Source organism: Schistocerca piceifrons, chromosome 1, assembly GCF_021461385.2.
Source record: "Schistocerca piceifrons isolate TAMUIC-IGC-003096 chromosome 1, iqSchPice1.1, whole genome shotgun sequence".
In the NCBI taxonomy this organism is placed as follows: domain Eukaryota; kingdom Metazoa; phylum Arthropoda; class Insecta; order Orthoptera; family Acrididae; genus Schistocerca; species Schistocerca piceifrons.
The window spans coordinates 328,879,469-328,894,549 of NC_060138.1; the positions used below are offsets into that span (position 1 = coordinate 328,879,469).

General features: G+C 45.9%; 1 protein-coding gene across 2 annotated transcripts in view; it reads left to right on the plus strand.

The window, feature by feature from the left end:
- The window catches only part of LOC124793277, a 90,655-nt gene that overhangs the window by 65,110 nt on the left and 10,464 nt on the right, over positions 1-15,081 (plus strand). For both annotated transcript variants that reach the window (XM_047258007.1, XM_047258008.1), the window contains 2 exons: positions 7,181-7,245; positions 7,342-7,373. In XM_047258007.1, coding sequence (XP_047113963.1) covers positions 7,181-7,245; positions 7,342-7,373 — 97 coding nt within the window. The remainder of the gene's footprint in view (positions 1-7,180; positions 7,246-7,341; positions 7,374-15,081) is intronic.

A 15,081-nucleotide genomic window follows, 5' to 3' on the forward strand; every position in this document is an offset into this window, starting at 1 on the left:
ACAACCTTGTCTTACTCCCTTCCCAACCACTGCTTCCCTTTCATGTCCCTCAACTCTTATAACTGCCATCTGGTTTCTGTACAAATTGTAAATAGCCTTTCGCTCCCTGTATTTTACCCCTGCCACCTTTAGAATTTGAAAGAGAGTATTCCAGTCAACATTGTCAAAAGCTTTCTCTAAGTCTACAAATGCTAGAAACGTAGGTTTGCCTTTCCTTAATCTTTCTTCTAAGATAAGTCGTAGGGTCAGTATTGCCTCACGTGTTCCAAAATTTCTGCGGAATCCAAACTGATCTTCGCCGAGGTCTGCTTCTACCAGTTTTTCCATTCGTCTGTAAAGAATTCGCGTTAGTATTTTGCAGCTGTGACTTATTAAGCTGATAGTTCGGTAATTTTCACATCTGTCAACACCTGCTTTCTTTGGGATTGGAATTATTATATTCTTCTTAAAGTCTGAGGGTATTTCGCCTGTTTCATACATCTTGCTCACCAGATGGTAGAGTTTTGTCAGGACTGGCTCTCCCATGGCCGTCAGTAGTTCCAATGGAATATTGTCTACTCCGGGGGCCTTGTTTTGACTCAGGTCTTTCAGTGCTCTGTCAAATTCTTCACGCAGTATCATATCTCCCATTTCATCTTCATCTACATCCTCTTCCATTTCCATAATATTGTCCTCAAGTACATCGCCCTTGTATAGACCCTCTATATACTCCTTCCATCTTTCTGCTTTCCCTTCTTTGCTTAGAACTGGGTTTCTATCTGAGCTCTTGATATTCATACAAGTCGTTCTCTTATCTCCAAAGGTCTCTTTAATTTTCCTGTAGGCAGTATCTATCTTACCCCTAGTGAGATAGGCCTCTACATCCTTACATTTGTCCTCTAGCCATCCCTGCTTAGCCATTTTGCACTTCCTGTTGATCTCATTTAGCTGATCATGTGATATAAATTATGCTGATAGTGTAACAGCAAAGGTGGAAAATAACATTTTTAAATGCTAGATTCGTAATCTGATTCAGTTTAACTAAGTGGATATATGGCCAAGATACTACACCTTCATTCTGTCAAATCCTCAACATATTCTCTCAAATCAATTTTATTTGGTCTTCTGCTTAGTGAGACACCTTTATGGTCATCAAAATTCACTTCATATGGTTCCATTACACCCTATGTCCATATTAAACCAACAAGCAACAATATATCCATGTTCATAGCTATCACTCATCTCTCTCTTGCAGCCTTGGTGTTCATTATTGTTGCAACTACAGTGCTAAGCACTCCCTCTCTCAGTCTTATGAAGGACTTCAGACATGTCATACTCTAGACAGCTGGGTCATTACTATAATAATCTATTCACACACACTGAGTAAATATGAAAGAACAGCCTCTGCTCTTTCACACAATCACTTTTGACAGGGGCAGCACTACCAAGGCTTTGAGCATACGGTACTTCTTTGTCTGTATGCTGCTCCTGCTCCTAACCATTAGTCATATGTGGTTCAGATTTGTAAAAGACCCAAGAGAAAGACTTACCAATCATATATAAATGGAAAATGCAGTTATAACACAGTTGGTTATACAAATTTCCCCATTTCATTTTCCTCTAGTTACCATGATCCAACAGCTTCTCTCCTTACCAAATCCACTCTATTCTTCCCCTTGTCCTACCCCGTGCGTGTCCGGGGTAAGAATAGGCCCGAGGTATTCCTGCCTGTCGTAAGAGGCGACTAAAAGGAGTTTCAACCGTTTTGGCCTTCCGTGTGATGGTCCCCCTTGGGGTTTGACCTCCATTTTTCAAAATTCTACAGAAGTACGAGCCTTTTGGGGAAGGACGCCTTATGTGGTGTATCACTGGTCCTCCGTGCAGTAAGACCTTGGCACTCATCATTGTGACGGCGTTGTAACCATACCCACTATTCCTCAAATTGGGCCTAAATGCCTGATGGGTTGTACAAGTTACGCCCATAGTGCGTCGCCATCTGCACCTACGATCATGATGGACTTTCCATGGCACCCAAAATCCAGCACGGTAGCCAGCCTGTTGTGGTGGGGTCGTCATGTACCCTCTAGGTTGTAGCCCCCTCACAACACTGGGATCGTACTGCCGATACCTGAGCTGCACCCTCCCCACGTCGGCCAAGGAGTAGATGCCCATCTCCTTGGGGCATCAGGACTCCCGGCAATGGTCATCCTGCCAGGTGGCTCTTGCTGAGGCTGGGTGGCACCCATGGGGAGAGCCCCTGGTCGGAGTGGGTGGTATCGGGGCGGATGTTTCGCAGATGAAACGTCAACATGTATCAGGTCGCTCTGCGGCCAAGTCTTTTAAAAAGAAAGGTACTGTCTCTGGTTCTGGTTCTCCTGCCCTTTCCCCCTTGGCCACTCCCTGGGAGGAAGGACAGGCCCGCCGGCTTGGGGCGAAGTACTTCCCCCGCTATTTGGTCTGTTCTCGGACCGATGGGGGGACGTTCGCCACCTGCAAGCCCATGTTCTTTGTTCAGCACATCGAGGACATCTTCGGGGAAATCTAGGCTCTCAGTAAAATGCGTTCGGGGTCCGTTCTTAGAAAGAGCACCTCTGCCACACAGTCGGCGGCACTCCAGGCGTGCGACCGACTAGGGGACATCCCAGTGTCCATTGTCCCGCATCTGGCACTGAATAGGACGCAGGGGGTTATTTTTCATCGGGACCTCCTGCTGCAATCTGATGAGCTCAGGGCCAACCCGGAGCGCCGAAGCGTGCATTTCGTCTGGCGAGTCCAGCGCGGCCCCAAAGACTGTCGCATCGACACCGGGGCCTTTATCCTCGCCTTTGAGGGGGAGTTCTCCCAGAGAAGGTAAAGGTGATGTGCTACCGGTGCGACGTGTGACCTTACGTCCTGCCTCCTATGCGCTGCTTTCGGTGTTTGCGCTTTGGGCACATATCATCACGGTGTGAGGCTGAGCCCCTTTGTGACGATTGTGGACGTCCTCTTCGAGAGGAACATACATGCACCCCACCACCTCGGTGCGTTAATTGTCCTGGCATCCACTCGCCTAGATCTTTAGACTGCCCCGCGTATCAGAAGGAGAAGAAGATTCAAGAACTCAAAACTTTGGATCGTCTCTCTTATTCTGAGGCCAGGAAGAAGAATGACTGCCTCCATCCCATGACGTTGACAATTTCGTTTGCCTCAGTTGTGTCCACTCCTTCCACAGTATCCTCACCCCTATCCTGTCCCCCCTCCACCTCCTCCCTCCATCCGGGGTCTATGCCTCCGCCTCCCAAATCCTCCTCCCCCACGGCCCCCGCCCCCTCTGCCCCAGGGGCCACCCTACCCCTCCTCCTCCCCACCCCCCTCCCCCCCGCCGCCTGAGAAGCGATCCTCTTCTCAGGCGTCCATCGGGGAAACGTTCCGGACCCCGGCTTCAGAGGTCCGGCATTCCAAAACGGACCCTGCGCATGAGGACCTTCTTCGGGTCCAGCCCACCATCCCTGTGCCTCCTTGGACTTCCAAGAAGGCCTCCAAGAAGTAGTCTCTATCCACCTCTCCACCCCGGCACGCTTCGTCTGATGCTCCATCCGTGAGTCGCTGCTCCCGGCCGTCCTCAGTTTCGCCGGGACACTCTGCTGCCAGGCGCTCAGCTGGCCTCTCGTCGGCAAATGATGCTGCCCCTCCTACGCAACCCGGGACAGCGGCCGCAGCTGGCGATGACTCGATGGAACAGGATCCGCCTCCCGCCGGTTGTAGCGTTGTTCCCTCGAAACCTGGCCCTGCGCGGCTGTCGAGGTGACCAGCTCTTCCTCCGTCTCGTCCCCCCCCCCCCCCCCTTTTTTTTCTGACCATCGATGGCCTTGTTACATTGGAACATAAGAGGTATTCGATCTAATCAGGAGGAATTACAACTGCTCCTCCACCTGCACTGTCCGCTCGTCCTTGGTCTCCAGGAAACCAAGTTGCACCCAACTGACCGTATTGCCTTTACCCACTATACCTCGGAGCGGTATGACCTCACCCCTGTGGACGGTATTCCAGCTCATGGTGGGGTCATGTTGCTCGTTTGGGACGATGTCTATTACCATCCCATCCCATTGACCACGCCACTCCAAGCAATAGCTGTCCGTATTACTCTTTCTGCCTTTACTTTTTCAGTTTGTACCGTCTACACTCCATCGTCATCCGCAGTTAGTCGGGCTGACATGATGCACCTGATTGTTCAGCTTCCTCCGCCGTTTTTATTTCTTTGGCGACTTCAATGCTCATCATCCCCTTTGGGGCTCTCCTGCATCCTGTCAAAGAGGCTCCCTCTTGGCGGATGTCTTCAACCATCTCAATCTTGTCTGCCTCAATACCGGCGCCCCGACTTTCCTCTCGGACTCTACTCATACCTACTCCCACTTGGACCTTTCGATCTGTTCTACCACTCTTGCCCGTCGGTTCGAGTGGTATGTCCTTTCTGATACCTATTCGAGTGACCACTTCCCCTGTGTCGTTCGTCTCCTGCACCACACCCCATCCACACGTCCTTCGAGCTGGAACATACCGAAAGCTGACTGGGGACTTTACTCCTCCCTGGCGACCTTTCTGGACCACGATTTTCTCAGTTGTGACAGTCAGGTCGAATACCTCACGGCTGTTATCATCAATGCTGCCGAACGTTCCATTCCTCATACCACCTCTTCTTCACGTCGCATTTCCGTCCCCTGGTGGAATGAGGCTTGTAGAGACCCTATCCGTGCTCGACGACGTGCTTTACGCACCTTTTGCCGCCATCCTACGTTGGCGAATTGTATTGGATACAAACGACTCCGAGCGCAATGCCGTAGAGTCATCAAAGACAGCAAAAAGGCTTGTTGGGCCTCTTTCACCAGCTCCTTTAACAGTTTTACTCCCTCTCCTGTCGTTTGGGGCGGCCTGCGCCGGCTGTCGGGCATTAAGGCCCACTCCTCGGTACCTGGCCTGACCTCAGGTAATGAGGTCCTTGTTGATCCTGTGGCTGTCTCCAACGCCTTCGGCCGCTTTTTCGCGGAGGTTTCAAGCTCTGCCAATTACCACCTTGCCTTCCTTCCCAGGAAAGAGGCAGAAGAGTCTCGGCGACCTTCCTTCCACTCGCTGAATCTGGAAACTTATAATGCCCCCTTTACTATGCGGGAACTCGAACGTGCGCTTGCACTGTCCCGGTCCTCTGCTCCGGGGCCAGATGCCATTCAAGTTCAGATGCTGGCACACCTTTCTCCGGCAGGCAAAAGCTTCCTTCTTCGTACCTACAATTGCGTCTGGACAGAAGGTCAGGTCCCCATGCATTGGCGTGACGCTGTCGTTGTTCCTATACCCAAACCCGGGGAAGATAGACACCTTCCTTCTAGTTACCGCCCCATTTCTCTTACAAGCTGTGTCTGTAAGGTGATGGAGCACATGGTTAACGCTCGGTTAGTCTGGATTCTTGAATCTCAACGGCTACTTACCAATGTCCAATGCGGCTTTCGTCGCCGTCGCTCCGCTGTTGACCACCTTGTGACCTTGTCGACATTCATCATGAACAACTTTTTGCAAAAGCGCCAAACGGTAGCCGTGTACTTTGATTTGGAGAAGGCTTAGGATACCTGTTGGAGAGGAGGTATCCTCCGCACTATGCACAGGTGGGGTCTACGCGGTCGCCTGATTCCTTTTTAACAGATCGAAAGTTTAGGGTGCGTGTGGGTTCCGTATTGTCCGACGTCTTCCTCCAGGAGAACGGAGTGCCTCTGGGCTCCGTCTTGAGCGTAGCCCTTTTTGCCATCGCGATCAATCCAATTATGGATTGCATTCCACCTAATGTCTCAGGCTCTGTCTTTGTCGACGACTTCGCGATCTACTGCAGTGCCCAGAGAACATGCCTCCTGGAGCGCCGCCTTCAGCATTGTCTAGACAGCCTATACTCATGGAGCGTGGGAAATGGCTTCCGGTTCTCTGAAGAGAAGACGGTTTGTATCAACTTTTGGCTTTTTGGAGCCATTGTTCTCCCATTCGTGGAAACAACTAAGTTTCTAGGGCTCACATTGGACAGGAAACTTTGTTGGTCTCCGCATGTCTCTTAATTGGCGGCCCGTTGTACACGTTCCCTTAATGTCCTCAGAGTTCTTAGTGGTTCATCTTGGGGAGCGGATCAAACTGTCCTGCTTCACTTGTATCGGTCCATAGTCTGATCAAAGCTGGATTATGGGAGCTTCATCTACTCGTCTGCTCGGCCATCCCTCTTACGCTGTCTCAACTCCATCCACCATCGGGGGTTACGTCTTGCGACCGGAGCCTTCTACACTAGTCCCGTCGAGAGTCTTTATGCTGAAGCTGCCGCATTACCATTGACCTACCGGCGCGACGTACTGCTGTGTTGGTATGCCTACCGGCTGTTGTCAATACCCAACCACCCCTCTTATCAGTCCTTCTTTGCCGATTCTCTTGACCGTCAGTACGGGTTGTATGTGTCTGCCCTGCTGCCCCCTTGGCCAGCCTCCCATTGTGTCCTGTCATCTGACGTTAGTGGGGTTGTTTGTAAGAGGCTTGTCGTTGTGGTGGGATACTTGGTCATCTCTTCAAGGAAACAAGCTCCGGGCAGTAAAACTGGTCCCAACTGCTTGGACAACCTCCTCCCGACCATCTCGGCGAGAAGAGGTCCTTCTGACCAGGTTGCGGATTGGGCATTGCCGGTTTAGCCACCGCTACCTGCTCTCTGGTGACCCAGCCCCGCAGTGCCCTTGTGGTCAAGCATTAACAGTGCGCCATGTTTTATTGTCGGGTCCCCGCTTTAGTCAATCTCGTGTTGTCCTGTCCCTGCCATCTACTTTACCGGATATTTTAGCTGATGACGCTCAAGCAGCTGCTCGTGTTCTTCATTTTATAACTTTGACTGGCTTGTCCAAAGACATCTAACTCTTTTACTTATTTTATCTGCATCTTTGTAAGGACTTTCTGGTGCCCCCCCCCCCCCCCCCCTCCCCTTGAGTTTTACTGGATTCTATGTGCTCTAACAATTGTGACTGGGCGCTAATGACCTCAGTAGTTGAGCGCCCATAAACCCCAACAAAAAAAAAAAAAATTCCCCTTGTCCTTCACTTGGGAGTGTTTTAGCTATTAGGAGAGTGATTAGTTCTGGAAGCTGTAATGTACAAAATTAGTGTTAAGTGTTTCAGTTCATAATGTACGTAATAAATGTGCATTTAATTTCTAGGGGTGATTCTGACAGTGAAGAAGAGATACCACTAACTCGAAACCAAAGGCGTGAAACTGTGAGAAGTATGAAGATTATTCAACCTTTTTTTGTCTTGTTAGACTTTCATAACATATCACTACACTTTCTCCAAATACTGAAAAAAACCTCTTCATTTTCAGAAATGAAAGGTGTGGCAGCTGGCGATCGATCAGTAAGTTACTCTATTTATTCTGCATAATCCAGTATTATATTTAGAACAGTTATACAAGCCTGTATGAATAAGATACTTTGTCACATGCAAAAATTCGAAAAATGTTAATCAAATCTTGAAGGTTCACATTATTTCTAGTAAAGACAAAATAAGATAACATGCGTAACTGTGAGATCATGTAGCAGAAAAATGGGTAACACCTGGTGTTATGAAATCCTTTTCCATTTATGAAGAAAGGAATGAATCCAGCCACACACTCCTATTACATGTTGTTCTGGGAAGTTGATTAAATGTTTCCATGATGATCACTTACTCATTACTGTGTAATCACATCTCTCTTGTAACGTAACTGATACTTCATCCAGTTTCTCAAAGTAAACTACCTTAATTCCTGCCATCCTGAAGGCATCACATAATTCAATTCATGTAATGGAAGAACTTAAAAACACAATTTTTTAATTACTGGTTGATTGTAATAGATCTGTTTCTTAGTTACCTACATTAACAGTTTGTCTCTTAGTTTCTTTTGATGGGATGCTGACAGGCACCTTCCTGGACATATGTCTCCAGTTGCGTTTTAATCACAATTTAAAACTGCATTGCCAATGATATTTTAAAATGTTACACTGTGTTGTATAAAAAATCAAAATAAATGAACTATGCATAAAATAACATTTCTCAGTATAGTAAAAATGACTTGTAAATTTACAAAACAGCAAACAAATGGAAACAGTAATTTATTATGTAGGAAAAAATAGGTTGATACCACTGCACAGATAAGATATTGAAATGCAGACAGGCACAGTTACGACATTTACACAAAAGCTTTTGGCCACAGCCTTCCCACCCACCCCCACCCCCACCCCCTTGTGGGTCTGGGGGTTAGAATAGGCCCGAGGTATTCCTGTCTGTCATAAGAGGTGACTGAAAGGAGTCTCTCACATTTCGGCCTTTATGTGATGGTCCCCTGTAGGGTTTGAACTCCATTTTTCAAAACTTTCCCAAAGAGCGAGCCAATTGGGGAAGGGCGTCTTACATGGTGCATAGTGTCAATCATGTGCTGAGACCTCTTGCATCCTTCATTGATGTGGATCTGCACTCCTGCTCATTCTCCAGGTGTTTGGTGAGGTCACCCACCTGGGTGCAGTTTCCTCCCTCCTCTGTGCAGTATCGCTTTCTGCACTGCCAACGATAATGGACATCTTGGCTTGATGTGCTGGATATCCATCATGGTAGCCAGTCCATTGTGGTGGGGCTGCCATGTGCCCTGTTGGTTGTATCCCCCTGATATACAGGGATCACTCTGCTGATGCCTGCACCATTCACTCCCCATGTATGCCAAGGAGTAGATGCTCGTCATCCTGGGGCATCGGGACTCCAGGCAATGGCCATTCTGCCAGGGGGCCTTTCCTGTGCCTGGGTGGTGCCAGTGGGGAGGGCCCTGGTCGGAGTGGAGGGCATCAGGGTGGATGACTGCCATAAAGTGTAGTAAGTCGTATCTTGCTAGTGGTCAAACACCGGCAGTTTCTAAGCAGTCAAGATCTAACTCCAGTGCTAAGAAATAAGACCCCAAAACCTAACCCTCCTTGCCACACCATGGGAGGAAGCCAGGCTAAAGGTGGCAGCAAAGCTTATTCATCCCAGTACCTCATGTGTAAGTTTGGGGAGGTGGAGGGCTTGTCCAAAATGTGGTCAGGGTCAGTCTTGATCAAAACAGCATCCTCTTCCCAGTCACAGGCACTACTAACCTGTGACAAACTGGGGGATGTTTGTTTCCATCACACCCCATAAAAGCTTAATTACAGTCCGGAGTATCATATTTCACAGGCACCTTCTTTTGAGGTCTGACAATGAGCTGCATGCCAATATAGAGTGACGAGGTGTCCATTTTGTCTGGCTCATCCACCGGGGTCCAAGGGATAATCAGGTTGCCACTGGTGCCTTCATCTTGGCCTTAGAGGGTGACGTATAACACAAGAAGGTCAACTGCTGACAGGTCTACCACTGTGGCATAAAGCCATATCCCCCCCCCCCCCCCCCTTCCGATGTGGTGCTTTAAGTGCTGGAAGTACGGCCATATGTCTTCCCTCTGTACTTTCAGCATCACCTATTCGGATTGTGGACATTCTTCATATCCCAATACTCCCTGTGCCCCGCCTCCCATCTGTGTCAACTACGGAGAGCACCATTCACCTTGCTTGCCAGACTGCAGGATTCTCCAGAAAGAAAGAAAAATAATAGAATACAAGACCCTGGACCAACTGACTTGTACTGAAACTAAGAGAAAATATGAGAGGAAACATCTTGTGCATATGACTTCAACCTACATTGCTGCTGTGACAACATTTCTACCATCTTGTGTTCTACTGTGTATATTTGGTTCTGAGCCATCAGACTCCATCTGCCCCCTTTATGGTGGGTGGTACAAACCTCCCTGTTGCTCCTGCACAACCTACTTCAGGATCACCCCATCCCCCAATGATTGGGGATGTCAGTCCCTACTTCTCAGCTGGAGAAGAGAATCTTTAAGTCTTCTTCAGCTCCTCTCGCCAGGAAGGGATCCCTTGTTGGGCCACTCCCTTCCCAGGTTCCTACCAATGGCAAAGCTGATACCTGCCAGTGGCTGAAGCAACCACAGGTAGTTGGTCATAGGGCTTCAGTCCTCCTCAGTCCCTGAAATTGAATCAGTGAAGCCCTCCCAACCAGACAAACCTAAGGAGCAGTGAGAGAAACCTAAAAAGAAGAAGACCCACAAAAACCAAGGCACTGTGGTGCCACCCACACCACCACTACCTAGAAGCTCTGTGTCTGAGGATCAGGTGGAGATTCTGGTGTCTGCTGAGGACCTAGATCTGGCTGGGCCCTCAGACACAATGGACATTATTGCACAGGTACTCATCTGGTGGCAGCAGGTGACCATGAGGCGTAGACTGCCTCACTGAGTGTTTCATGCCTTCCCAGTCTCACGATCACATAATCCTCCAGTGGAATTGCGGCGTTTTTTCCACCACCTTGCTGAGCTATGGCAACTGTTAAGCTTTACACCTACTTTCTTCATTGCCCTCCAGGAAACCTGGTTCCCGCCAATGCAGACCCCTGCCATCTGTGGCTGTAAGGGATATTATAGGAACCATAGTGACTGTAATAGTGCTAGGTGGAGTTTGCGGCTCTGAACTCAGTATGTAGTGAACCTGTGCCCCTTCAAACCCCTCTTGAAGCTGTGGCTGTCAGGATAAGGACGGCACAGGAAATAACTGCCTGCAATGTATGTCTTCCTCCAGATGGTGCAGTACCCCTGGGCATATTGGCTGCACTGATTGATCAACTCCCTAAACCTTTCCTACTTTTGGAAGATTTTAACGCTCTTAACCCCTTGTGGGGTGGCACCAAGCTTACTGGCTGAGGTAGGGAGGTCAAAAATTTACTGTCATAACTGCCTCTTAAATACAGGTGCCCCCACACATTTCAGTGTGGCACATGACACATATTTGGCCATTGATCTCTTGGTTTGCAGTCCTGGCCTTCTCCCATCTATCCACTGGAGAGCACATGATGACCTGTGTGGTAGTGACCACTTCCCCATCTTCCTGTCGCTCCATCTTCCTGTCGCTCCATCTTCCTGTCGCTCCATCTTCCTGTCGCTCCATCTTCCTGTCGCTCCATCTTCCTGTCGCTCCATCTTCCTGTCGCTCCATCTTCCTGTCGCTCCATCTTCCTGTCGCTCCATCTTCCTGTCGCTCCATCTTCCTGTCGCTCCATCTTCCTGTCGCTCCATCTTCCTGTCGCTCCATCTTCCTGTCGCTCCATCTTCCTGTCGCTCCATCTTCCTGTCGCTCCATCTTCCTGTCGCTCCCCCAGCATCATGCCCATGGACGCCTACTGAGATTAAACATGGCAGATTGGGAAGATTTACCTACGCTGTCAACGCTGAATCTCCCCCACATAGTGCCATCGATGTTGTGGTTGAGCAGGTCACTACAACTATCATTTCTGTGGCGGAAAACGTGATTCCTCATTCTTTAGGGAGTCCCTGGCGAAAGATAATCCCTGGGTGGTTGCTGGAAGTCGCTGAGGCAATTAAAAAGCATCAGCAAGCTTTACAGTAACATAAGCAGCACCGTCCCTAGAGAACCTAATAGCCTCTAAGTGGCTCTGTACCTGCGTTTGCCAGCTTATAAAACGACGGAAACAGGAGGGGTGGGAGAGGAACGTGTCGACCATTGGATGCCATATGTTACCTTCCCAAGTCTGCATGAAAGATCAGACATCTTTTTTGGTACCAGACACCAACAGGTGTCCCTGGCATTAAAATCAATGGCATGTTACCTACCGATGCAAACGCAATTGCCGAGCACTTTGCTGAGCACTATGCTCGAGCCTCTGCATCAGAGAACTACCCCCTAGCCTTGTGCAGCCTCAAATGACAGATGGAAAGAAAGTCCTCTCGTTCACTACACATCACAGTGAACCCTATAACGCCCCATTTACTGAGTGGGAACTCCTCAGCGCCCTTGCACATTGCCCCGACAGAGCTCCTGGGCCAGACTGTATCCACAGTCAGATGATTTAAACATCTCTCATCTGATTACAAGCAACATCTCCTCATCATCTGAACACAGATAAAGCATGAAAACAGCAAGAAGGTATATGAAACTATGAAAGAAGCAAAATAGAAAAAATGAATGATCAAAGCTCAAGATGTGCAACATTGAGGAATGTGTAAGTATCATGGTTGAGTTGTTGCAGTGTTACAATGTGAAATGGGAGATCTGAGTTGAAACGTCCCTCACGCCCCATAATTTTTTTTTGTTTTTCAAAAAATTATGAACTTTCCATCTGATCATTAATGTCTTCTCCTTTTATAGTCTTGACAGTTGTCATACTATACAATGGTTATTTTGATTCTGCTTTTATTTTCACAGTTCAGTACAAAATCTTTCTGTTTTCATGCTTGATCTGTGTTCTGTTTTTGACAGGCTATGCAATAGGTCATCTTATCATGAAATCTGATGGGGGGGGGGGGGGGGGGGTTACAATGGGGAGTTAACCTTGTTGGAAGCAAAATAACATGAAATGGATGTAACAAGAACGAAATGAAAGTAGACTAGTGCAAGCAAAAAAGGCATTATTGGGCAAAATAACTGTCCATATCAAATGTAATTCTTAATTTGAGAAAGAAATTTCTGAGATTGTAGGCCTGGAACACAGCACTCTATGGTAGTGGATCATTGACACTGGGAAAAATGGAAAAGAAGATAACTGAAGTATTTGAGATATGGTACTGTAGAAGGATCTCAAAATTGAGGTAGACTAGTAAGATAAGAAATGGCCAGTTTTCTGTAGAACTGGCAAGGAAAGAAACATGAACAAAACACGGGCAAGAAGGGACAGATGATATGATGTGTTAAGATGTCCTGAAATAACTTCCATGGTACTAGAGGGGGCTTCAAGATGGTAAAAATGGTAGTGGATGACAAAGATTGGAATACATGCAGCAAATAACTGAGGATGTTGGTGCAAGTGCAACCCTGAGATGAAGGGCTTGGTAAAAGAGTGGAATTTATAGTGGGCCACACAGAACCATTCAGAATACTGGTGAAAAACAAATGCAAATTTTGTATCAAAATGTAAAAGAATCTTCTGTCAAATACCTTGTGTGCAGTATAAGTTCTGAAAAAAGCTTTTTATGGACAAGTAAATAAACAAACATTATGCTGTGTAGCTCTAATGCAATTGGCCTAAACATAAAAATAATGGTAAGATTTAATACAGCAAGCTTGAAAATAGGCATGAAAGTAAATTAAAACCAAACTAAAATAATAAGCAATATTAAAAAAGAAAATTTTACTATTTTTAAATAAAATCTTAGAACCAACAAGTGTACTCATAATTAGGGAAGTTGAATATAATGAGTGCATAACAGGATGAGAAATGAGCAGAGGAATGAAACTACCTTAGAGCACGTTCGGTTATCTCTACAGCATTATGAAATCTATGCTTCTAATACACATAGTAGGTCTAGTAGTAGTAGTAGTAGTAGTAGTAGTAGTAGTAGTAGTAGTAGTACTAGTACTAGCAGCAGCAGCAGCAATAGTGGAAGTGCACAATTTATAGAAAAAGAAATTATATATTAACATTCACATACTTGCAGATCCAATTTTACAAGGACTGGACTGGCAGTTCACCATGAACTCATAGCAGGAACCGTCTTGCCATTTTCCTGAAGTAATTTACACACACTAGAGAAAAACTGAATCAGAATGGTCAAATGGAGTTTGGAGTGTCCATCACCCTGATTCAAAGCTGATTGATCCTTTTAAAACAGCACAACCTCATTTGGTTTTGTAAAGGTTATTTAATAATGTAAATAGCTAGTGCTACACTGTTGATTAATTTCTTTATACTTATGACTACACAGACATTATTTCATAATATGACACAACACACTATCAGATGACACCAGGACCACAATGACAATTTTTGGTTTCCAGTTTGTGTACCACAAATTCCCTTTTACATGTTTGAAAAATTGAGTTGGCAATCCTCCATAATGAGTGAGAGGTCAAACTCGGAAAGATGATGTTAGTGTGTCCCACTGCAGAGCATGGGAGTAATCTTTTCCAGAAAAGAGAAAAAATGTTATAGTTAAACAGTGTTTTGCGAAATACAGAAGTGTGTTACTAACACACTAATTTAAGTCATGAAACAATTACTGATTTCACTTAAATGATCTGTAGCAAAAGATATTAACTATAAATGGTCAAAATAAATTAGGGGATTAATTACATACACAGAACTAAGCACAAAATTAGACCTGGTGCTATATTCCTTAAGACTGAGGGCCAACCTTTCTCTTTTATGGAAATGCAGGTTATACTCATGCATGTTAATGGTAATTAGGCAAAAATGAAAATAAAATGAATTTAAGGAGGCAGATGGCAAAACAAGAGAGGAAGTAGAGAGATCCCAGTTTGCTTCATTACAAGTTGTTGATATTGTCATACAGAGTATATTTATGATAAGAAATCAGGAGCATCTTAAATGAGTTAATAACAAGATTATTTATTAGGAACACTGCTTCTGTATAATACTTTGCAATTATAACATGTGAAAGTGAATGAATGGACAAACTCCTAAAAAGGTTTAGTGAACTGTATATGTGACACAGAAAGTGGAAAGGGGCCTCTCATCAAACACTTTGGATTTTGAGGTATTGTAATTCCTATGTTCAGCATTAAACTCTGAACAATTTGAAAAAAAAAATTGTCTCTATATTTGAGTGAATTACAACAGATTGAATATTGTTGGTGAAAAATAGGTGTGTTTTGAGATAGTATGTTTTAAAGTTTCACTTAATTACCATTGTTTATTTTGGCATGTTCAAGAAACAAATTCTACATATGTACATTACCTCAAAATATCCATTGTCAAATGGTGCACATGTTTTTAAGTTAACATTACACATTAAGCGGTTAACCCCTTCAGACCTACGGCAAATTACAGTATACAAATTTTAAAACAAAAGAAATTTGCTTTAAATTGAGAAAATTACTGTACCCAGCACATCACATTTTTGTCAAAATATTGCTATTTTTGCTCTGTCATGGCAACTTTTAGATCAAATTTTCACTCTGACCCATTTATGGGACCAAAATTTTTAATTCATAAAACCTCCACAATAGATTACTTGAGATCCCATGTTTATAGT